This window comes from Podarcis pityusensis (assembly GCF_964106645.2).
Source record: "Podarcis pityusensis genome assembly, chromosome: 12".
NCBI classification, from domain to species: domain Eukaryota; kingdom Metazoa; phylum Chordata; class Lepidosauria; order Squamata; family Lacertidae; genus Podarcis; species Podarcis pityusensis.
The window spans coordinates 51,746,649-51,770,375 of NC_138037.1; the positions used below are offsets into that span (position 1 = coordinate 51,746,649).

General features: G+C 42.9%; 1 protein-coding gene across 1 annotated transcript in view; it reads left to right on the top strand.

The window, feature by feature from the left end:
- The window catches only part of ITGA9 (integrin subunit alpha 9), a 231,898-nt gene that overhangs the window by 159,667 nt on the left and 48,504 nt on the right, over positions 1-23,727 (top strand). Inside the window, exons 19-22 of the mRNA XM_080975757.1 lie at positions 15,901-15,993; positions 16,976-17,055; positions 20,696-20,779; positions 21,361-21,469. Of these exons, the coding sequence (XP_080831883.1) occupies positions 15,901-15,993; positions 16,976-17,055; positions 20,696-20,779; positions 21,361-21,469 (366 nt within the window). The remainder of the gene's footprint in view (positions 1-15,900; positions 15,994-16,975; positions 17,056-20,695; positions 20,780-21,360; positions 21,470-23,727) is intronic.

Genomic DNA, 23,727 nt, shown 5'->3' on the forward strand with positions numbered 1-23,727 from the left:
AGTCGGCCACGACTGGACCTAATGGTCAGGGGTCCTTTACCCTTTACTAAAGGAGCTGTCTCGAGAAGTGTGTGTGTGTGAGTGAGAGAGGGATCATGATGGGAAAGACCTGGAGTGCAAGGAAAGTGGACCAGTAGCCCAGGTGAGGAACTGAGCCATTGTTTGGCCAGTCATTGGAAGTAGTTGCTTTGTGGTTTCTACAGGATAAAAAACTAGTCAGTTATCAGCTCATGGAGGATTCTTGTCTCAAAGCAATCTTGAACAAGTAACCAAACATTAAAGTTCTCAGGAAAGTGATAAGCCTGTGGCTTCAGAGTGCAGGTGGGCGCTTTTCCTAACAAAAGCCAGATGTTGCTCTTGCCTAGTCTTCTCATGAGTAGGACTGTTATTCTGTGAAGGAGTTTCCATCACCCCTGCCCCCGGGTTCCCACTTCAATAAGAACTAGGCTTAAGTCTGGCCATGTAACATAGTATCATTTGTATGTGCTACAAACACCTTTGAGCCTTCTGTGATGAAAAAGCTTCCAATAAAAGCTATCGCCTGGTGGTAAATGGTTCAAGTTATAGCAGCCTAGAGTGGATTCAGTTATTTGATTTTTAAAAATGCATTAAATTTTTAAATGCAGGCAGATTATGAGAATGGGTAATCCTTGTAATCAATCAAAACATATGCTATCATGCTCTACATTGACACTGCAATTCCAAACCTGCTTACTTGGGAGTAAGTCCAATGGAACTCTGTGGGATTTATCTTTGGACAGAACTATATAGGATTGTGTTTGAGAACAGAGTATTTTTATTACATGCTAAATGTTATCTTCAAATTTTAAAATGAGTGGTCAGCCTCTTAAGATTAGAACTGATACTTTTTATAATTATGTTGATAACATGTCATGTTGCAAGAAGGTTAAAAAGCTGCCCTAGCAAAATTTCCCCATTTGTACAACTGCTACATGTACTAGAGCCCTAATGTTGAACTCTTGGCCATTCAACTTCAAGAGTTGTACAGTGGTACCTCGGATTACATACGCTTCAAGTTACACTCTCTAACCCAGAAATAGAGCTTCAGGTTAAGAACTTTGCTTCAGGATAAGAACATAAATCAGGCTCTGGCGGCGCAGCAGCAGCAGGAGGCCCCATTAGCTAAAGTGGTGCTTCAGGTTAAGAACAGTTTCAGGTTAAGTACGGACCTCCGGAACGAATTAAGTACTTAACCCAAGGTACCACTGTATCTGTTTTGCTGTCCCATTTTAGATACAGTGGTACCTCAGGTGAAGTACTTAATTCGTGCACGATTTCTGTTCTCATCCTGAAGCAAAGTTCTTAACCTGAGGTACTATTTCTGGGTTAGCAGAGTATGTAAGCTGAAGCGTATGTAACCTGAAGAATATGTAACCCGAGGTACCACTGTACTGTCTTTCATATGTCTCCCATCTGCCTAACAGAGGTGACACTAAATCCATTTGAAAACTACATACAGTGGTGCCTTGCAAGACGAAAAGAATCCGTTCTGTGAGTCTCTTCGTCTAGCGGTTTTTTCGTCTTGCGAAGCAAGCCCATTGACGGATTAGCGGATTAGCGCTATTAGCGGCTTCTAGCGGCTTCTAGCGGCTTCTAGCGGCTTATCGGCTTAGCGGATAAGCGGATAAGCAGCTTAGCGGCTTAGAAAAAGGGGGGGGGAAGGGAAAAAAACCCGCAGGAACTCGCAAGACATTTTCGTCTTGCGAAGCAAGCCCATAGGAGATTCGTTTTGCGAAGCACCTCCAAAACGGAAAACTCTTTCGTCTAGCGGGTTTTCCGTCTTGCGAGGCATTCGTCTTGCGGGGCACCACTGTAGTTACAGCGCAGAATCGTTAGGCTGCTGAGTTATTAGAAGCGGGCAGAAATGGGTTAAACTTCCACGCAGCTTCACTGTAATGAAATATGATGCTCAGTTGAGAGATAGTTTGGTTTTTTTTCCAAATCCTATGCATTTTGCATGATAGACTATATTAGACACATCTACAACTGAAAAAAACCCAACCCATGTCTCAGCAGGTATTTTTGAAGAAGTGTGTGGCTGATTCATGTACAACAGACCCTCTAAGTGTCCCTATTTCCCAAGAACAGTTCCCAGATTTACAGAAGCCATTCTTGTTTCTGATCCCAGAATGTCCTGCTTTTCCTTAGGGTGCCCCTATTTCCATCAGAGGGTATGGATTTTTGTGACCCTCTGAGCCAAGGAGCCTTTAGAATACAACTGAAGGCAGCCCTATATAGGGAAGTTTTTAATGTTTAATGTTTTTAATGTTTTTATATATCTTGGAAGCCACCCAGAGTGACTGGGGCAACCCAGTCAGATTGGTGAGGTCTGTATGTGTGTGTGTGTGTGTGTGTGTGTGTGTGTATAATCATGGAATAGGTAAAGGGACCCCTGACCATTAGGTCCAGTCATGGCCGACTCTGGGGTTGCGGCGCTCATCTCACTTTATTGGCCGAGGGAGCCGGCGTACAGCTTCCAGGTCATGTGGCCAGCATGACTAAGCCGCTTCTGGCGAACCAGAGCAGCGCACAGAAATGACGTTTACCTTCCCGCCAGAGCGGTACCTATTTACTTGCACTTTGACATGCTTTCGAACTGCTAGGTTGGCAGGAGCAGGGACTGAGCAACGGGAGCTCACCCCATCGTGGGGATTTGAACTGCTGACCTTCTGATTGGCAAGTCCTAGTCTCTGTGGTTTAACCCACAGCGCCACCTGCGTCCCTAATCATGGAATAGGAAGTTCCTATTTTAATTGGATAAATGTTGGCGGGTATGTGTACACCAAGCCGCAGAATGAAGTAGGATGGACTGTACCACTTTATATTAATAGTGGGCCATACCAGTTGCAAATATCCCATTCCATGTAATGAAAACCTGCCGGGCAAATAATCTGAAGCGGTACAGTCTCTGCTGCCTTGTCCTGCTGCATTGTGTAGACCAGGCCTTAGAACACTGATAAAGAAAGACTTGGCCTGAAATGTTATAGCAATATGACATCCACATGCACAACACATAACTTCTGGTCAATCCATAATCCTCGTTGTGGTAATTCCAAAAAGGTCTCTTTTCCAAGTTGGACATGCCACCGTGTAATTTGGGGCATGTCTGTTTTGTACAAACAGGCCTGATTTCCTGTCTTACGTGCTCTCATTCCATTTGGTCAGGCATTTACTCCTTAGGAGAGATTTAAGGGTTTTTATTTAACAGATTCAAAGGTGCAATTAAGAAAATTTGTGGTCTCCGTATGGAAAGGGATGTTCTTTTCTACGCTCCACGCAGTTGCCTTCATTTATCTGAGCTTATTCTAGGGAAGGAGGTGGTTTTCTACACGAACACATAAACAACCCTCATCTTATTTCTAATATGTATAGTCATTTTGGCCATAACTGAAGACTGATTTATACAGGAAAAAGGCAACTGCATAGGATCACTGTGTCATTCATTCAAGCACTACAATCTCCTATTCCTCTGCCTATAATTAGTGTTACTTTAAAATAACCCAAAAAACTTGAGATTTATCTTCCAAAATATAGTTCATTTATGGCCCATCTGTAGCATTTAGATTTCTAGAAAATGCATCCTTGATCAGCTGCTATTTCCTTTTTATTTTTCACTGGGGAGTTGCTGTTATAAGTTTTATATATATATAAGAAATTCAGCTGCTTGGGATTTGTTTGACCTTCAGATGTAAGAACCTACTGCATCTACTGTAACTGGTTGCAGATATCCTGGTTTTAAAAGGATTAGGCTCAGATTACAGGGGCAAGCAGAGGAAGCTCATTTATCTTAAAAATCATTTTGACAGCATCCTTTTCCATGGTCTTGTCAGTCCCATGTTAGTCCCTTAACTCTTTGTTTCTCTCTTCAGCTCACTTGTGAATCGATTTTCTGATAACTTCTTGTGGTCTTTCTCTGTGCATCAAGAAGGGCTTTGAAGTCTAGTGGTTAGAGCTGGCCTGCAGATCTGGATTTGGCAAAATCAAAGACAAGTTTCAGCTCAGCTTCCAGTAGTTTGTCAGCTGCCCTATCTCCCTCCCTTAAAGACTTTCTAAATGCAAGAGTGAGTGTGCATTATTTGAAAATATATATCCGTGTTCATTCTCACTAACCCATGGTTTGTCTTAGCATTTCGCATGAACAAGGCCAGCTAAATTTGAATATTAGCAAAATTTATTTTCATAATGTAACCAGTGTAGTGCTGGTAACTGGTCCTTTCCATATTACAGGAGAAGATCGTACAAAATTAAATTGTTAGGATTTAAAACAAGAAAGATCTCCGCAAAATAAAGACTAGCCATTAATACTAATTCATAACTAAGCAGGGTCCGGTATGGTTTCAAACTGGATGTTGAGATTCCTGCTTTTCAGGGGGTTGGGCTAGATGACCCTAAGTTCCCTTCCAACTCTATAGTTCTATGAAATCTATGAAACAGTGTCTGATCTGTTCCATACAAAGTAAGTTCTGTAAAGAGGCTTCTTTCTGGCCTTTCACAGTATGTGAGAAGTATTAGTTTTGGCTCTTAAGAAATGGAGTTTCTTTTCCTTGGCAGCAAGACACAGTTGCCTTTTAAAAACTTTGCCGTATATCATTCTAATGAATGAATGGACTATGTGAGTGTGAGAGTGTTTATGGAACAAGAGCTTTGAAATTGTTAATCGCAACTGAAGTATTAATAAGCCACAATAGAATGTCTCGCCCTTTTCCTACCCTCCCCAGTTGATGAAACTGAATGAATTTACGTGCCTCATTGGCCACACCTATATTCTCCCAATTGGTGCTACATATTTTACAGGGGAGCAGACTATTGCAGATAATTCACAGGGCTGACATTTTCAGTGACAGCCCTGTGTTCTTTATAAAATAGCCCCACCCCCTCTCCATGTCACGTTCCCTAAATCCAAACTGAGAGGCTGCTCTTGGTGCAATAGCTTTTAGTAACACCACATAGACAACAGCCCAGAGATCACACCAGCCTTTATTTAATTCACGGCATAGAGTTCAGGTGTGCGCACTGGTGTAGAACGATTGCAGAAATGACCCAATGCAAAAATGCACCGCATCACCTTCCTACGTGTCTCACTGTGCAAGGTGTACATACAAGTGATTAAAAAAAAGAGTGGCACTTTTCCACCATAGCACTTGTGATCCAGAAGCAAAGGTTTAAGTCATGTTCTGGATTCAGTGACATTTTTTTTTTTTTAACTCATTTTAATTTATAGAATGACAGACTATTCTTGAAAAACTATTCCTGTTAAAACTCAAAGCACACATACTGTATTAATTTCCTGCATAGCTGTCAACTTTTCCCTTTTCTTGCGAGGAATCCTATTCGGAATAAGGGAATTTCCCTTAAAAAAAGGAGAAATGTTGTCAGCTACGACTTCCCGTGGTTACAGTTGTGTTTACCAAAAGGGTCAGATTTTAATTCTGATAATTTCTCCCCCCCCCCCTTTGTTTTCTTTTTTGGTGATTACAAAGCAATACATTTTGAGATGCTCACAAACCACCTGTCTTACCAATGGAATGAATACCTTATGTACGAGGGGCTCTTTGCCATCCCTCTTGCCATTCCCCCACAAGCCCCAATAGCTTCTTCTCCCCATGCGACAAGATTTTTATAAATTAATTTTAACATTGCTTTTAATGCTGTAACCCATCGCAGCAGCTTAGGGGGAAGGTCAGGTAATGAATTAATGCAACCACTGCCCTCATTGTTCACCTTCCCGACTCCATTTCTGAGGCTGTTTCTTCCATTCTGCAGTCCCACTTTGTACCCCTTTCACCCCCCTCCATGTTCATGCCTCTCCCCTCCTTTAGTACACCTGCTTTGCATCGCCTGCATCTTCCTCCTCCCACAACTTGCCACTACTAAGTACTCTTTTCACCTTCTGCCCAATTATGAAACTGAAGCCACCTATTCCTTAAGACCCTTTCAGGTTCCTGCTTTCTGTGGGATGTGATCCACGAGAGGCAGTCAAGTACAACATTCCTTGTAATGCTAGAGAATACATGCAAGGGAATGTGTGGTCCAGCCAGTCGAAACTTCCTGTTCCTCCTGGCTGGAGCATCCTTCTTTTTGCATGTGATAGAAGGTGGGCGTCCAGGTAACCAAAGGACGAGTCATGCAGCACACCCCTCTCTTTTTGACTTCCTTCCTCATTTGACCAGCTTCTAGCTAGGACTGCTCTGCTAGATCTCAGCTAGCAGAAGCACTGGGATTATTCCACCATATGGGGTAGATCCACATGTACATATTTGTAACTAAGTCTGCCTTCAGGAATCCAACTGTGAACTGATGTGAGTAAACTTCTTTTATTGACTTTGAATAAGATTATCGCGTCTTTCTTCTTTTAAGAGGGATTCAGGGGAACCTACCAGGAACGTACAATTCAATCTGAGACAGATTGAATTGTATAATAGTGAGAGGCTCACACGAGCCTGCAACCAGCTATCTGCTGTGCATATAAAAGGGGAATGTAACTTGCTAGCGCAAGTTAGGAAGGATATTGATAAATAATATGTTCTCTCCTGCCACCCTGAAGATTCACACACTTTCATCTTCACCCCAATTCCTATGCCTTGGTGCTTTCAAAAGTTTCGTTGTTGTGAACATTGTAGACTGCTGCTGTTCTGTGAATTGATTTGGTGTTCTCCGAATGTCAATTATTTCAGTAAGCGGATAAATTAAGTTGAATCGGTGCATGCCACCACCAGCCACTAGCCTCATCCCTGATGTTGAACTCTCTGATCAGCCCTTCCCTAAGCTGTATGCAATAAGATACATGGGTGAACAATTCCATCCCACCTGGAATCCTGATCATGCAAGGAAGTCCTCATGGGTATGGATGAATGTATGAAGGCACCCTCCCTCTTCATACTGCATGTTTGGACAACAGGGGTGTGACTAATATAGGGTTACCAGATGTCCCCGGATTTGTAAATCTGTCCCCGGACAAATTCCGTCCCCGGAATGTCCCCAGATTTGCAAATCTGTCCCCAGGAAACATGGAGGCGGCAGCCTCAGCAGCCCGGAGCCAGCCTGGTAGTGCAGTTGGCTCTGGCTGGCTTCAGGAGCTGCTCGCTGCCGCCGCCACTGCCAAAGGGGAACCGGGGACGTCCGGCAGTAGAGATCTCTTGCCCCCTGCCCCCTTTGTTGTGACAGATCGGGGGAGGCTCGGGAGTTGCAGGTGGGCGGCCGTTGCCCAGGAGGGGCACAAGGTGCACGGTTTCTCTGCCAGGCAAGGTGCAAAGCCCTTCTTTCACACCCTGTGAAACATAAATGCGCAGAGTTTTCTAAAAACTGGGCAACGGTTGCCCGCCCGTGACTCCTGAGCCTCCCCTGATCAGTCAAAACAAAGGGGGGAGGGCAGGAGATCGGGGGAGGCTTGGGAGTCACGGGCGGGCGGCTGTTGCCCAGTTTTTTTTAAAAAAAAAACCTGTGCATTTATGTGTTTCACAGGTGCAAAAGAAGGGCTTTGCACCTTTATACAATATGCATGTGTGCTTGGGCCCAGGGTTTTTTGCCTCCCCACTACTGACTCCCTGTTGCTACTCAGCTTAAAAAAAAAAAAGTGTTCTCAGATTCAATGAAAAAAATCTGGTAACCATAGACTAATAGGACATATGACAGCTGGAGCAAGGCACATTGGATTAGCTCTTAAATTGAATCTGCTGAGTAGGGCTACACACATATCTTCCTGTCCATCTCCCTCATCCCACTTAGTTCCTTGCACTGATGTTCATTAATGCTCTACCACTCAACCTTGAAAAATATATATTATTAAAGTGGCAAGATGTCTCCCATCTTTAATCTGAGAACTTATTCTGGGGGCAAGTGTTTTTTTTTAAGTTTTCAGTTTTTGCCTTGTGCATTTTGACCGAACTACCAAAATAGACTTTGCTCTTTAGCCGATTCAGATGTAATTCCTTCCTTGACATGATAACTGACTTGGTGATAAATTCGGTCCTTTGGAGAAATAATAGCTTAGTCTCTCTTAAAAGGAAAGAAGTCCAAGAAGGATTCCAAAAGACAGAGAAAACACAAGCAAGTCCAAAATGAGACGCTCGCCAGCGCTTTCTTAAGGGAGCCTCTGTTAGAATCCTCTAGCTTTAATGGCATTTTATCACAAGAACCTGACTTGCAGAGGGAACAGACTTCTCCTTTTTTGGTAGAAATGAACTAGTATTTGTGCTGATGATAATCTTACATCAGCATGTCCCAGAGAGCATGCGAAGAGAAATCCAGAAGTAGCTCCACCTTTGAGTTAAAATGGCATTCAGTATTACAAACAGCAATGAGAGAACCCATAAAGGTTTTTGGCTGCTTGTCTTGGATAAACACAGAGACATTTAGTTGCTTATCCTGAGCAATAATTCAGAACCTTGCAGCTCTGCAGAGCTGCTCTGCAAAATTCACAAGCATCTTTTGATTTCTGTTTTTTTAAAACACACACACACACACACATTTCCAGAACTTCCTGTCTACAGACAGGGCCGGATATTCTTCACATCCAGCCCATCTAAACAGCAATTTAGCTCAAGTAACTTCCCTTCCAATTGCAGAATTAGAAAGAGTTAACGTGTAGGGAAATAACACAAATGAAAGGAAAACCTGTTTGAACTCTTGTTGGCAGCCTCCTTCCTCTCTTCTCACCATGCAAATGATCTTTTGTGTTTTCAGTTTGGAACTTGATTGTTTGAGTGTTTATATATTTTCCCAAGTAATGTGTGCTGATAATGCACTGGGAGCTCAGTCCTTAACAGTAGTATTCACTATATCAGTTTAGATCAGTGTTTCACAAACTTGGGTCTTCAGCTGTTTTTGGACTACAACCCCCATCATCTCTAGCTAGCAGGACCAGTGGTCAGGGATGATGGAGACCCAAGTTTGGTTTGGATGCTTCTAAATTTCTAGCGTAGCAATTGGTGGTCTTCTTGTGAATCACTGCTGTGCAAGGTTTGAAGAAGACTGTCCTTGATATCCCTCCCTCCCCGCAGTCCCCTATCTAAAGATGTCAAATGATAGGTAAACCTTATGTGGAGTTAAGCCTGAACTGGGTCTTAAATCTGACCTAAGATTGAGTTCTGGTAGTTAAGTTGCACAAAAGCTTTAATTTAACTTCAGAAAATGAATGCAAACAATTTTTCAAAATTCTTCAAATGTTTGCAGATTATTATTAATTTTGTAAAAAATGATTTTCTTGCAAATGGAACTGTACTAATATTCTCCTTCCTGCCAGACCACTTCAGCTTTCTCATACGCATGACTTCAGATATATATACACGCTGATTCAAGGATTTCTGGTTTTGGTTTTGTTTAGATTGATCTAACACTCTCTGTCATACTTTGGACACTTTACTTCCAGCATTTTAGACACTGGATTCTTTTCCCATGTGCTAATGTTTCTTGTTGCATTTACAAAGGTAGAGGAGAGTTCGGAGGGGGAGAAACTATATTGAAACCCCCCAGGGATGTTTCTTTCCTTCGTTTGGAGACTTCCTGTGTAGTCAACACCTGTGATCTCATGATCCAAAAATAGATTCAGCTGTGCGGCAGCGGGGTTGGGGGAGCTTTTCTGCAATTAATTCTATTGAAAAAGCCCTCCCCAAACAAGCAGGGACTCCAAGATGTGAAACCAGAATTTGCTGAATTGGAGTTGTGGGTGTGCCTTCAGCACTTACTAATGAGATCATGGAAGAAAGCAGGAAATCTGTGTCCGGTGCCAAAGAAAATATTCTTTCCTTATTTTTTTTTATTAGAATTCCCCTTCCCCTTCCTAGAACAAGTGTGGAGATTCTTGCACTGACAAACTCTGAAACAGTGAATCAGACACAAGGGTTGCATATGTGCTTCTGTGAATTATGCAGAAATAGTGGCTGGATCTGTTTTCCCCTGGCACCCCTCCCCCATTCCCTTTTCCTTTTATATAATATCTAATGGAGTGTAAGCTTCCAAACAGGGATTGTGTTGTCTTTTAATACTTGTACAGTTCCTGGAAAATGTTAGGTGGTTCATAAATGATGTGTTGGGTCCAGACCTTCAGCCTTCAGCTTCACTGAAATCAACGGAGCAGGTTAGTTGACGCTAACTTAAGAACTGCTAACTTAAGCCTGGATCCAACCATAGAATAAAATATATCCACATGTGTAGTGTTGTCAAATGTGATAGATTTTTGGAGGAACAGCATAGCTCTATACATGTATTCAATTTGATCTTGAGGAGGGCTACATTGGGGTGGGCTACATCACATTCATCCAGTGCTATACCAGCTGCACTGGCTCCCAGTGGAGTACAGGGTCAGGTTTAAGGTGCTGGTTTTGACTTTTAAAGCCCTATGCGGCCTAGGACCCACGTACCTACGGGACCGCCTCTCCTGGTATGCCCCGTGGAGGCCCTTAAGGTCCACAAATGACAACATTTTGGAGGTCCCAGGTTGCAAGGTGGTTAGATTGGTCTCAACTAGGGCCAGGGCCTTTTCAGTACTGGCTCCGACTTGGTGGAACGCTCTGTCACAAGAGACTAGGGCCCTGCGGGACTTGACATCTTTCTGCAGGGCCTGCAAGACAGAGCTGTTCCGCCTGGTCTTTGGTTTGGACTCAGTCTGACCCTTATGTTTCTCTCCCCTAATGGTTTTGATCTATGGGCTACTTTTTAAATGAGGCTGCATTTTAAATTGCATTTTAACCTGTATTTTAAATTGCCCCCCCCCCACATTATGTTTTTACTGTAATTTTACTGGTGTTAGCTGCCCTGAGCCTGGCTCTGGCCGGGGAGGGTGGGGTATAAATAAATTATTATTATTATTATTATTATTATTATTATTATTATTATTATTGTAGGGGGTTGGTTTGACAGGGAACTTTTGAGTTTCCAAGGTTCGTGATCTCAAGGCGAGTTCTAATAGTGCTCAGCTACACACAGTTAGAAGGTCTCTTTATATCTTCGTAGTAAAGACTGAAGGTTGGAAGAGGAGAACAGTCCGCATGCATAGGGAATGGTTGAGTCTTGACCAGGACAAACATACCCAGCTCCCTACACATGTGATCAGGCTGAACACTTGAATAGGGCTCATAATATCTAATAGGGGTATTTCATTAGCTGCCATTCATTTTAATGAATGGGTAAATCAGTAGTGTCTTTTTACAAAACCCGAGTGTGTAAGCTTTTTATTCTACCATTTTATTTTACCCTGTTCTTTTAAATCTGTACCAAGGAATGTAAAAGCATGCTCATTGTTTCATCACAAAATGCTCTGAAGTAGCTGTTACTTTATCTTTAGTTGTCTTTTGAACTTCCTCTCTCCGGATGTTCATAGCTGTCAGCTTGTTTGATCTTATCAAAAAATGTAAGTTAAAAAAAAACCTGTTGCATTTTGTCCAGGAAATGTCTCTTCTCAGCATACAGTTTTTTAATGTTTGTGTTGCTGGATTTCTTTGAGCTGCCTAGATGTATTTTTGCACAAGTAAGGTTTGATGTGGGACGCGGGTGGCGCTGTGGGTAAAAGCCTCAGCGCCTAGGACTTGCCGATCGAAAGGTCGGCAGTTCGAATCCCTGCTGCGGGGTGCGCTCCCGTCGTTCGGTCCCAGCGCCTGCCAACCTAGCAGTTCGAAAGCACCCCCGGGTGCAAGTAGGGACCGCTTACCAGCGGGAAGGTAAACGGCGTTTCCGTGTGCTGCGCTGGCTCGCCAGATGCAGCTTGTCACGCTGGCCACGTGACCTGGAAGTGTCTGCGGACAGCGCTGGCCCCTGGCCTCTTAAGTGAGATGGGCGCACAACCCTAGAGTCTGTCAAGACTGGCCCGTACGGGCAGGGGTACCTTTAAGGTTTGATGTAGAAAATATATTTAAAGTTAAGAAAGCACATTCAGGTGTTCAACATTAGTTCACATATATTTCTTCAAGCCGCACAACTGAGTGACAAACTAGTTTGTTTTTCTTCCAGGGTTATAGTTCCTGACCCTTCTCAGGTGTTGCGTCTCCCTGGTCAATTGAGGAGTATTAAGTGTCATGCTGAAGCCCATGTGTATTAAGGAAATGCTCATCCTGTCATGAGATGATCAAAACAAGAGAAGAAGGAGAGCAAAGCAGACTTAGATAAGTGTATATAGGGACATAGAAACCTGTTTTACCTCGAGTTAGACCAATGTTTCCCAAACTTGGGTCTCCAGTGGTTTTCAGACTACAATTCCCATCATCCCTGACCGCTGGTCTTGCTAGCTAGGGATGATGGGAGTTGTAGCCCCAAAACAGCTGGAGGGCCAGTGTTTGGGAAACACTGAGTTAGACCACTGGTCCACTTAGCTGTCTATCCCAGAAATGGATAATCTGTGGCCTTCCACAAGTTGTTGGACTCCAAATTCCATTAGGCCCGGCCAACAACATTTAGAGGGCCACAGGTTTTTCACTGACTGGCAGCAGCCCTCTGTGGTTTCAGAAACAAGTTTTTCCTCGTCCTACCCAGAGAGTCCAGGGATCTTTTGCATGCAGAGCTCCTGCTGAACCACCTTGCTACATCCCTTTGCCAAATATACACAGTGTAGGTGTTTTTGGGGAACCCTGGTGTCGCTCTGGTGCTCCCCACAGCTATTTCAACACATCCTATTGCCTTCAGACCAAGGGCAGCACAACACATTTCACCTATGGCTGTAGTGCACAGTCTGAAGGATGCAGCTGAGGATTCCTCACAATGATGGAGATAATTCTAGGTTATTTGCTATTGCGAGGGATCCAGGCGAATACCTTTCAGATGGCTTGAGAGTGAAAACATAGTATTTTCGCATCTTCAGACAGCTAGCAATGTAAAATGAACATGTTGTTCCAAGGCTTCTTTCTGTTTGAATGAATGATTGATTAAATTTAGACCCCACTCTTCCTTCAAGTAATTTAGGACAGAATCTGTGGTTCTTTCCTCCCTCCATTTTATCTTCACCTATATAGTACATTCGGTTGAGAAAGTAGGTCTCGTTACAAGATTACCCACTGAAGTGCTTGGATTAACTAGGAGTTTGAACCCAGGTTTTCCCAGTCTTGGTTCAACACTGTACCAACTTTGTGACATACAGAGATAATCCCTTATTTGAAATTTTCCATTAAATGCTGTTGTTATCATTTGAAAATAAAGCAAACGTTCTTCAGAAATATAAAGATTTAATGCCTGGTTAGGTTTTTTAAATTAATATAGTGCTATTTGATCCTCAGGGATGCTCTGACATGAGTGCTTTGAGTTGTTTTGAGCACAGTAAGCTGTCTTAGGGGATGCAGGTGGCGCTGTGGGTTAAACCACAGAGCCTAGGACTTGCCGATCAGAAGGTCAGTGGTTCGAATCCCCGCGACAGGGTGAGCTTCCGTTGCTCGGTCCCTGCTCCTGCCAACCTAGCAGTTCAAAAGCACGTCAAAGTGCAAGTAGATAAATAGGTACCACTCCGGCGGGAAGGTAAACAGCATTTCCGTGTGCTACTCTGGTTCGCCAGAAGCGGCTTAGTCATGGTGGCCACATGACCTGGAAGCTGTATGCCGGCTCCCTTGGCCAATAAAGCGAGATGAGCACCGCAACCCCAGAGTCGGTCATGACTGGACCTAATGATCAGGCGTCCCTTTACCTTTACCTTTTAAGCTGTCTTATTCCAGGTTAGACAATTTGCCCATCAGGTCCAGTATTGTCTACTCTCCAAGATCATAGCAGAAGTCTTCTCCAATACTGTTACCATGACCTTTTTTAAAAAACTAGAATTTCTGGGAATCAAAGCTAGGACGCTTTCCATGCAAAGTATCAGCTCCCCCACTGAGTTATGGTCACTCTTTTTTGTTCATTGGCCCCAAAAGGCTCTGTTCATACAAGATCCATAGTTTGACTTGGTTTGTATAATCCGGTGGCCTTGATCCCAGTACGCGCAACAGAACAAGATTTGATTCTAAACCATGGGTAGGCAAACTAAGGCCTGGGGGCTGGATCTGGCCCAATCGCCTTCTAAATCCGGCCCGTGGATGGTCCAGGAATCAGCGTGTTTGTACATGAGTAGAATGTGTGCTTTTATTTAAAATGCATCTCTGGGTTATTTGTGGGGCATCCCCCCCAAAAAAATAGTCTGGCCCCCCACAAGGTCTGAGGGACAGTGGACCGGCCCCCTGCTGAAAAAGTTTGCTGACCCCTGTTCTAAACTGTCCTAGGCAGTGCACATGTGTATAACTTACAGAAGTTTGTGTTCTTCAGCGATACATTTTTCTGCAGCAGTCTTTCAATTAATCTGGATCATGTTCTCCTAAGGTAACCATAGCTCTGTTAAACTACTGAGAATATAAATGAAAATACTAGATGAGAAGAAATGTGGGAGTTTAGGTTAAAGCGAAACCAAACATCATATTAGTGCATCCATGGAAAACCACAGCAGGCTGTTGGATGGTGATCAGCCTAACTGGTAGGCCTTGAGAAGATTATATAGAGGCATTTTCTAAAACTGCTCAGATGGTCTTTTAATTTCTGAAAATAGGAGGCCCTTGGATGTGAGGAGTGAGTATATTCAGCTACATCCTTTTTAGGTTTTGCTCAAACCAAAACAGCTCACTTTTAATAATGATTAAGCCTTAGATACGGGAGGCGGGTGGCGCTGTGGGTTAAACCACAGAGCCTAGGACTTGCCAATCAGAAGGTCGGCGGTTCAAATCCCTGCGACGGGGTGAGCTCCCGTCGCTCGGTCCCTGCTCCTGCCAACCTAGCAGTTCAAAAGCACATCAAAGTGCAAGTAGATAAATAGGTACCGCTCCGGCGGGAAGGTAAACGGCGTTTCCATGCGCTGCTCTGGTTCGCCAGAAGCGGCTTAGTCATGCTGGCCACATGACCCGGAAGCTGTACGCCGGCTCCCTCAGCCAATAAAGCGAGATGAGCGCCGCAACCCCAGAGTCGGTCACGACTGGACCTAATGGTCAGGGGTCCCTGTACCTTTACCTTTAATCCTTAGATAATGAGTCCATTTGTTGGTGAAACACACTTAGAAAATAACTGGTTTGGTGTGCAAACTTCCTGTCCTGACCATACGCAGGAGTCCATGGGACCTGATGGATACCTGAAGGTGGCTTAGTTAGGGGGGAAGGAAGTTGCAGATCACTGGTCCATCACAGAGAGTCAGTGGAAGGTGTTGGAGACAAATTAAGGAGACATGCTTTCCCTCATGCTCTTGATAGCCAAGCTTTGCAGTCAACTTTGCAAAGGAAAAGTAAACTAAGTTAGCTGCATTGTGCTCTTACTGTGGTCATTTAACCACTTAGTAACCATTTTGCAACCTGGAATACCTTTCAGCAATGCTATGTTTTTCTGCTCTGTGACTGTTATAGAAACTGTAGCTAAATACCTGTTGAGAGCAACAAAGTCACAAGCTAAGATCTTGTCCAAATAAATGTAACTATGCTTCTTTTCTGTTAGGTAGTTATTTGGTATTATATCTAATCTTATATTTGTTTGTTTGTGTAACTAGATTTATATACTGCTTAATCCACAACCAAAAACTCTAATCAGTTTATATAAAATAGTATAAAATATTAATGGAATATACAGTTAAAACAAATGTAAAAAAGCGGTTTAAAAAACAAGCATACATAATAACATTGCATGTTAAAATTACATGTGTGGGGTTTGCCTAAACAAATAAAATTTTAGCACATGTTGAAAGCAATACAGCAAAGGCACTTGCCTAAAATTAGTATTTTTATATATTACTGGATATGCAAGTCTTATTGTGAGGTCTGTTGATTGACTTGGTTAAATCCCACTGATTTCATTGGGAAGAAAGTGCATCTAACTTTGTCTGGATACAGCCCAGTGTTTTCTTCTCTCTGCCGCAGTTTCATGTACTGCAGCATTTCCTTGCTTTCCCCTCTTTTTCAGGATGAGATGGGCATTGCTTGTGAGTTGCTGGAGCCAGACTCTGACTTTCTGAAGTGCAGCGTGGGCTTCCCCTTCATGAGATCAAAGTCAAAGGTAGAGAGTTATGGTTTTCAGTAGCTGTGAGCTTCTCTGTGTAACAAGCGGACCTTTGGGTCTCTGACTGCTTTGCAAACACAGCATGGCTTTGCGCCTTGACCACAGAGGTGCTGTGGTCACCATTCGGCTCTCGTTGTGAAGTGCCCCTGGTCTTTCCTCACCAAACAAAGTTCAATGGTCGGGCTGTGGCGGCTGTTCGTAGCCACAGAGCCCTAATAGAAGCTGACTGAGAATTCTAATGTGAGTTCTTTTTAGCGGCCAGAAAATAATGCTATGAAGCTTCCTTGGCTGACATTTGGAGGAGAGCAGTCCACCATTTCTGTCCTTAGCTGCCCTGCTTTATCATGTATTGTCTCCTGCTATTCAAAGTATGTAATGTTCAGATACATGCTATGCAACGCAGAGCCAATGAAAATAAATGGTGGTATTATTTTTTCATTCTGAATTTTTATTTGTCATATTTTTTCAGTTAGCTAGTGGGCCTATAGCCTTTCATTCCAACAGTGCTGCTGGGTGTTTCAAAGCTAGATTTTCTGTGTACAACCAGTGAAGCCAATTGCCAAATCTATTTTGAATTCTTCAGTTTTTAGTTATTTCCTGTTCCTTGCTGTTCCCAGTTCCTTGAACTTGGGAGGGGAGCGCCTGTCATGAGACAGTGATGTAGCTGTTTTGTGTTTACTCACATTTGATGGCATGCTCTGGTACAGATCCGAGAGGGACCATACTTCCAATGTTGGATATGAGTTCCTGTCTGTACTTGCATATGTGAGTAATGCACGCAGGTGACGTTGATTATGTATAGAAAAACAACTATGGCTCTTTACCTATGAAAGCATTAGGCATTTCAAATGGTGCTCAATGTATGCATTTTAGAGAAATGGCAGCAATGTCATGGAAGAAATGTATTTAATTCCAATATGGTTCATATCCAGAACAAGATCCACAAAGTGCTAAACACCGTTTTCTTTCCCCCTCCTAGTACGAGTTCAGCGTCATCTTTGATACTAGTCATTTGTCTGGGGAAGAGGACATTCTCTCATTCCTTGTCACTGCTCAGAGGTAAAGTATATTTCACTTTTAATCTTCAGGCAGATAGACGCAGCAAAAGGATGGGGTTAGCTAGTGGGCCTATAGCCTTTCATTCCAACAGTGGAGAGAGGAAAAAAAAACTGGCATGGGACTGAAACAGACTGACTTGTTCATCCTTAGCTAGATATGGACATATTTGGAGGAAAATATTTATCGAATGCTGGCACAAATTCCTTCCTTTTCTTTCATTTTTTAAAAGATGCAAAATGGTTAACGTTTTAGCATGTCATTTGCAGAGAGGCCAAGATTTAAATACTGGTATGTGTATAGATGATAAGAATATTCAGAAAGGCACAGCATTCAGGATGCAGGCAAGAGTCCTGGAAGGATTAAAACCAGCGTATAACAAAGAATCTTAGCTCTCCTTTTAAGGAAGAACATAAATGGTCAGTGATGTAATATAATTTAGCGTTTCAAGTGACTGAGACAGTCCATTCCCACGTTGCTCATTCCTTGAATGTAGCCTTGAATGCTTTTAAAACGGGCCGTTTATTTCGCTTTCCTGGTGCTGTGGGAAGTTGCATCCCTGGGCTGTCTCCACTGTGGATCCTTTTTTTATTCTGGATATGAGTTATGCACCAGGCCAACATTATATTTTTGTGGTGGTTTTACATGGCATTTTGGTTTTTTGTGTTCAAAGCACAGGTTTTCTCACAGCCATTTGCTGATTTCCTGGTGAGGAAAAAAGTGCAAGGTTTTGAGAGAGGGACAATGAATCAATTGCTAGGACTTGCCTCAGAGGTATCCCTGTCATTACCACGTTCATTACTGAAACTCTCTGCTTAGACCAGTGAGGGAAAACACAGAACATGATTTCATACATGATTTATTAAGATCTGGACGATGTTTGTGGTGCCAAGGGATCGTGACATTAAACCTAATAATAGCTCATAAAGAATAACTTGATGTGTTGGCTTAATCTCTCCCTGTTCTGTAATGTAATACAGCACAAAAAAGGCATTATTCATTTTCCAAGCACCAATCTAAACTGACTGAGAAGCATCCTTTCCAATCTCTGTGCATGATGAATAATCAATGATTGTGCCTGGCTAGGGACCACTTTGAGATGGTGCAACTTATCTTTGTTGTATGTCGTGGCAAGATCCAGAGAACCCTGAAGCTGGGATAGGTTTACTCATTCTATTCTTGCATCCACTAAATTTAATTTTTCAGCCACGACTGCAAAAAAACAACCTTATTTTCTGGCACTCCAGTGAAGTATGCAATTGGATCCAAGCCAGCAAGCTGACAGCTTTTATTTGATGTTGATGCCCCATATACAGGGGGCTTTTTGGCCTCCCCCTAGCCTGATTTGAAAGTCCTCGTGAGGCTGCTGAGCTGAATGTTTTTCTGCCCCCGAGGATATCCTGAAGTCTGCTAGGAGAGCATTCAGGCCAGCTCTCAGTCTGACTATAGATCCCTCATAATGGGTGTATAGGGATTTGATAAAGAGAGTGCTGAAAACTATAATGCACAGTGCACACTTCCCATAATTATAAGCCACAAAGAAGCAAAGCCCATCTGCGATTAGCCGCAGGAAATAGTTAAACTCACACGGGAATAAACAGCTCAGCTTCATGAACTTTGGCTCTTAGAACCCACCACTTCTAAAGCATAGGCTTCTGCTTCTTCTTTTTGATGATGTTAGATGTGATGTTAGATGCATGAAAGGGCACAATCCCACGCTTGCATCTAACATAACAACCCTTGATCCTCTGTTTAAAACACACACACAGCCCCCATACAGAACAGCGGGAGATGAGAGAGAAGAGCCACTGGTTGCTCTGTGAATCTCGAGGGGAAGAAAGTAACTCTTCAGAAATACCAGGTGTGTGGAACAAGATCCGTGCTGCCAATGAATACTACGAGTGAGCTCAACACACCAGCCGGTCAAGGCTACTTGCAACTTTATTCCTCAGATTGTATTATCTTTTATTATTATCCACACAGAGGATAATAGTTGGGGGATTCATTGGCAAGACACTGAGTAAATATGGGAGCTCTTGCACAACCTAAGCAACCCAGAGAGGCCTTTCCCAACCTCATGACCTCCAGACATTTTGGACTGTGTTGCTGATGAGACACAGGATTTTTTTTTTCAAAAACAGAAAGATAGCATGTAAATTGTGTATTTTCTTTGCAAAAGTGGATAGTCTGTCGCTGCACAAATAAGATTCTATGAAGTTATTCAAAAGCACAAGACACTGCTGTATGGAGCAGTCCTAGCCAGGGGGCCGGTCAGCTAGCCATGTTCTCAGGGTATTGCAGTATCTCAGGATATTGCATTCCATATCTGTGGAAACAACCACACACACACACACACCCATTTTCCAACAGCCCCTTTCAACTGTCAGCCTATGTTCCATGACCACCAAGCTTGTTCAGTCTCTTTTGGTTTCCTCCCCTTAACCCCCTCCCCCCAATATTGTTTCTACATTTGCAAGACTTGAGGTGTCCCCAAGCCTGCCAATTCTTCCCTCCATGGAATGCCGCCATTTTGACTCCGTAAGAAAATGGATTTGCCTTTAGCGTATAGCAGGGATGTCCAACAGGTCGATCACGGTCTACTGGTAGTTCCCCGTGAGGTTTTGGTAGATTGCGGTCAATCTTTGGCCACCTTTCCTTAGCGTCATTAAAACTGACTCCCGCCATGCCCCCCCCGTAAGGTTTTTTTTTTTCAATCCCTGAAAAATGGGGCTTTTCTTTTCTTCTCCCTAAAAAAGCTCAACAACTTTGATCTGAACCCCCCAAAAACGGGGGTAGATCACAGCTAGTCTTTAATTCTGAAAGTAGTAGGTCACAGTCTCTTGGGAGTTGGCCACCCCTGGCGTATAGGATACTTTTACAGAGGTTCTGTCTGTTAACTACATTTCTAAGCGCCATAACTTCTTTTAAGCCCAGGAAGGACCTTCTTCCTGTTTTCTTCTGCAGAACAGTGAATGCTCCCCCATATTCTAGGTTATAACACAGCAGAACTAGAACCAGTTTATACCTTAAGAAGAATCAAGTGATTCAAAGCTTAAAACAGTATCACTTCAGATAGGGTAACTGCATTTTTGAATGCTCCCCCATGGAGTCCGTTCTTGCACATAGGAAACTGACATGTCTGGTAAAATAAATGGATGGAACTCTTCATTACATATCTGCTTTGTAGATGCAAGGAGGTTTCTGGGTTTTTTAAGCGAACATTTACATATTCATATATACAGCCACTCACCCTCAGCTTGAGACTCCTCCATTATCCTTGATCGTTTTTATATTTTATTTATTTTAAAATTACATTTATATCTTGCCTTCCCCCCAAAGAGCACAACATGACATACACATGAATTTTCTCCTCTCCATTTTATCTCCACAACAACCCTGTGATGTCAGTTAGGCTAAGAGACAGTGACAGCAAATTTTCATGGCTGAGTGAGAATTTGAACCCAGATCTCCTGGGTCCTGCAGGAGATCTCATCCAGGAGGGTTCATAGAATCACAGAATTGTAGAGTTGGAAGCGACTGAGATAGATGAACATCAAAACTAGACTCAAGGCATTCCTTTGGTTGGTTGTGTAAAGCAAAAGTCATTTGCACAGCTAGCTTGATTCTCGTGTTTTTGACACAGTGGGAACTTGGAACACAACCTCCATGACAACTCTCTAATCCTGTCTGTTCCCCTGATGCATGAAGTGGACTCATCCATCACTGGGTAAGTAGCAGGTCATCAAATGAGCATGTGCACGCGCACAAAATTCCTTATATTATTTTAAGCATCTCTTCTGGGAGGAAAAAGAAACACATTCTTTTCCTTGTTTACAAGTAAAGCTGGGGGCAGAATGCCTCTTTCCTCTGTACTAACTTCCCAGACTCCGAAAGCAGGACATGATGATAGGATTGTGCGTATGTGTATTTTGCTTCAATCTTCGTTGCTCTTCCTCAGTGCAGAAACATTAGGCATTAATTACGGCACTGTAAACCACCTAAAAGAAGAAGAAAGACATTATTTCTGAGGTCAAGTCAAATGTTTTGGTTCAGGCCCACTAGACCAAAGGTTAGGGTCAAATGTTCTGGGATAGTACAGGTCACAAGGAGGTCTTGCTTATGAGCCTTTCTGTTTTATTTCACAGTAGAATTCTGTTTATGCTTTCCCTTTTTTTGTAGGATAACGGCACTCAAAGAGAAATAGATAATTTAAAATCGCTATTTAGAAGGGGAGGCTATTTGTGCGAGAGAAATACAAAATGGGCCATTTTTGGGCACTAAATATGACCTCCTCTTTCTCTCATTCAGAGTGGTCTCTCCCGGTTCTTTTGTTTATGGGGAGTCTGTGCCAGCATCTCAGTTTACCCAGCTGGAAGATCTGGAGTGTCATTTTCAGGAGCTGAACTTCACACTTCAGGTAAGAATTAAGCACAAGGTATGTTTGTATTTGTATGGGCTTTTCGATGTGACTGGTTTTCCTATCAACAGTTCAGCATGCGAAGTCTTCCTTGCTTTATGGACAAAATAAAAAAAATCCTTCCAGTAGCACCTTTAAGACCAACTAAGTTAGTTCTTGGTATGAGCTTTCGTGTGCAAGCACACTTCTTCAGATACACTTGTTCGTGTATTTCGTGCTTGCACACGAAAGCTCATACCAAGAACTAACTTAGTTGGTCTTAAAGGTGCTACTGGAAGGATTTTTTTTATTTTGACTATGGCAGACCAACACGGCTACCTATCTGTAACTGGAACCATGGAAGGCACCACATTGAGTTGCTTTATGGAGACAGCTGCTAAGCTCTAAAAGATTTAGAATCCTATCTTCTGGCTAATCATTAGAGAAACCTATGGATTTTCTGTGGTGCTGCCGTACCCTCTGGATTAATCATTTGTTCAGCGGTGGGCAGCCTAGGGGCACTGCTCACTGACAGAGATGCTCGCCAGTGGAGACCAGTGAATCCAAGCCAGTGTGGAAGAAGAGATTCTTCCTCCTCATCCAAACCTCTTCCAGGATGGTAGATTTGGGTTTTGGGTTGCTCTGAAAGTTCCTTCCTGTTTAGGGCACAATCCAACCCAAGTTGAGTACTGTTAAATTTCATAGTAATAATAATTTAACAACAACAGCATATTATTTATACCCTGCCCATCTGGCTGGGTTTCCCCAGCCACTCTGGGCAGCTCCAAACAGAATATCAAAAACACGATAAAACATCAAACATTTAAAACTTCCCTAAAAAGTCAGATAGTTGTTTATTTCCTTGACATCTGATGGGAGGGCGTTCTACAGGGTGGGCGCCACAACCGAGAAGGCCCTCTGCCTGGTTCCACTGTTTTCAGAGGGAGAGATCCGAGCATGTGACTAAGTATCCACAGAGGATTTTTAAAAGAACATAACTTTGGGTGGATTATGATTATCCTGATTACGAAGAAAATTTCCCAGATCCCAAAGTTTGCCTGAGCGAGTCCCTCTTTGCCCTTCATTTCCCATCCAAACTAATCTTGGGTCCTTGCAGTGTGATAAAGTCTTTTTAGTCACTAGCTGGAACTGCAGAGTGACAAATGGCACAATGACGGGAACTTGCAACTAGTAATATTTCATGCATGCCTATTTTTACCCTTTCCTCTTAAACACAATGCTTTTTTTAAAAAAATGAGTAACATATGCCTTCCCAGTATGGGGAAATTACTAGTTCACACCAGTTAATTCCTTACTGGCTGCTATTCAGTTGTTTGCTGGGAAAGAATGGAAAAAAGTGTGTTGTCCCTTGGATTCCAGGACATTAAATATCCTGTGAACCATGCTGCTAACGTAGGCACTACGGTTCTAGAGTTTACATCAGGCATAGGCAAACTCGGCCCTCCAGATGTTTTGAGACTACAATTCCCATCATCCCTGACCACTGGTCCTGTTAGCTAGGGATGATGGGAGTTGTAGTTAACAAAACATCTGGAGGGCCGAGTTTGCCAATGCCTGGTTTACATCTTTGCCCATGTGATCTTCATATAAGGAACCAAAAAGAGAGCAAATGCCATATAAATAAAATGTTTTGACTGCTTGATGTTTTCTTGATTTTTTTTAAGGAGCAGAGCATCTAATTTAGGGCTTTGCCAGATTAATTTTGGGTGGGGAATCTTTCTGGAAAAGCAACTTAACTCTACAGCTGTTCACTTTTCTTCCAAGCTTTCTGCTACAAACTTTCAGCTGTGCCGGCTAAGGCCGATGGGAGTTGTAGTCCTAAACATCTGGAAGGCACCAGGTGGGAGGAAAGCTGATGTGGATTATTATTATTATTATTATTATTATTAGTATTATTATTATTTTAATTAATTAATTAATTAATTAATTAATTATACCCTGCCCATCTGGCTGAGTTTCCCCAGCCACTCTGGGCGGCTCCCAATCGAGTGTTAAAACAATACAGCATTAAATACTAAAAACTTCCCTGAACAGGGCTGCCTTCAGATGTCTTTTAAAGATAGGATAGCTGTTTATTCCCTTCACATCTGAAGGGAGGGTGTTCCACAGGGTGGGCGCCACTACAGAGAAGGCCCTCTGTCTGGTTCCCTGTAACCTCACTTCTCGCAATGAGGGAACCGCCAGAAGGCCCTCGGCACTGGATCTCAGTGTCCGGGCAGAACGATGGGGGTGGAGACACTCCTTCAGGTATACAGGAC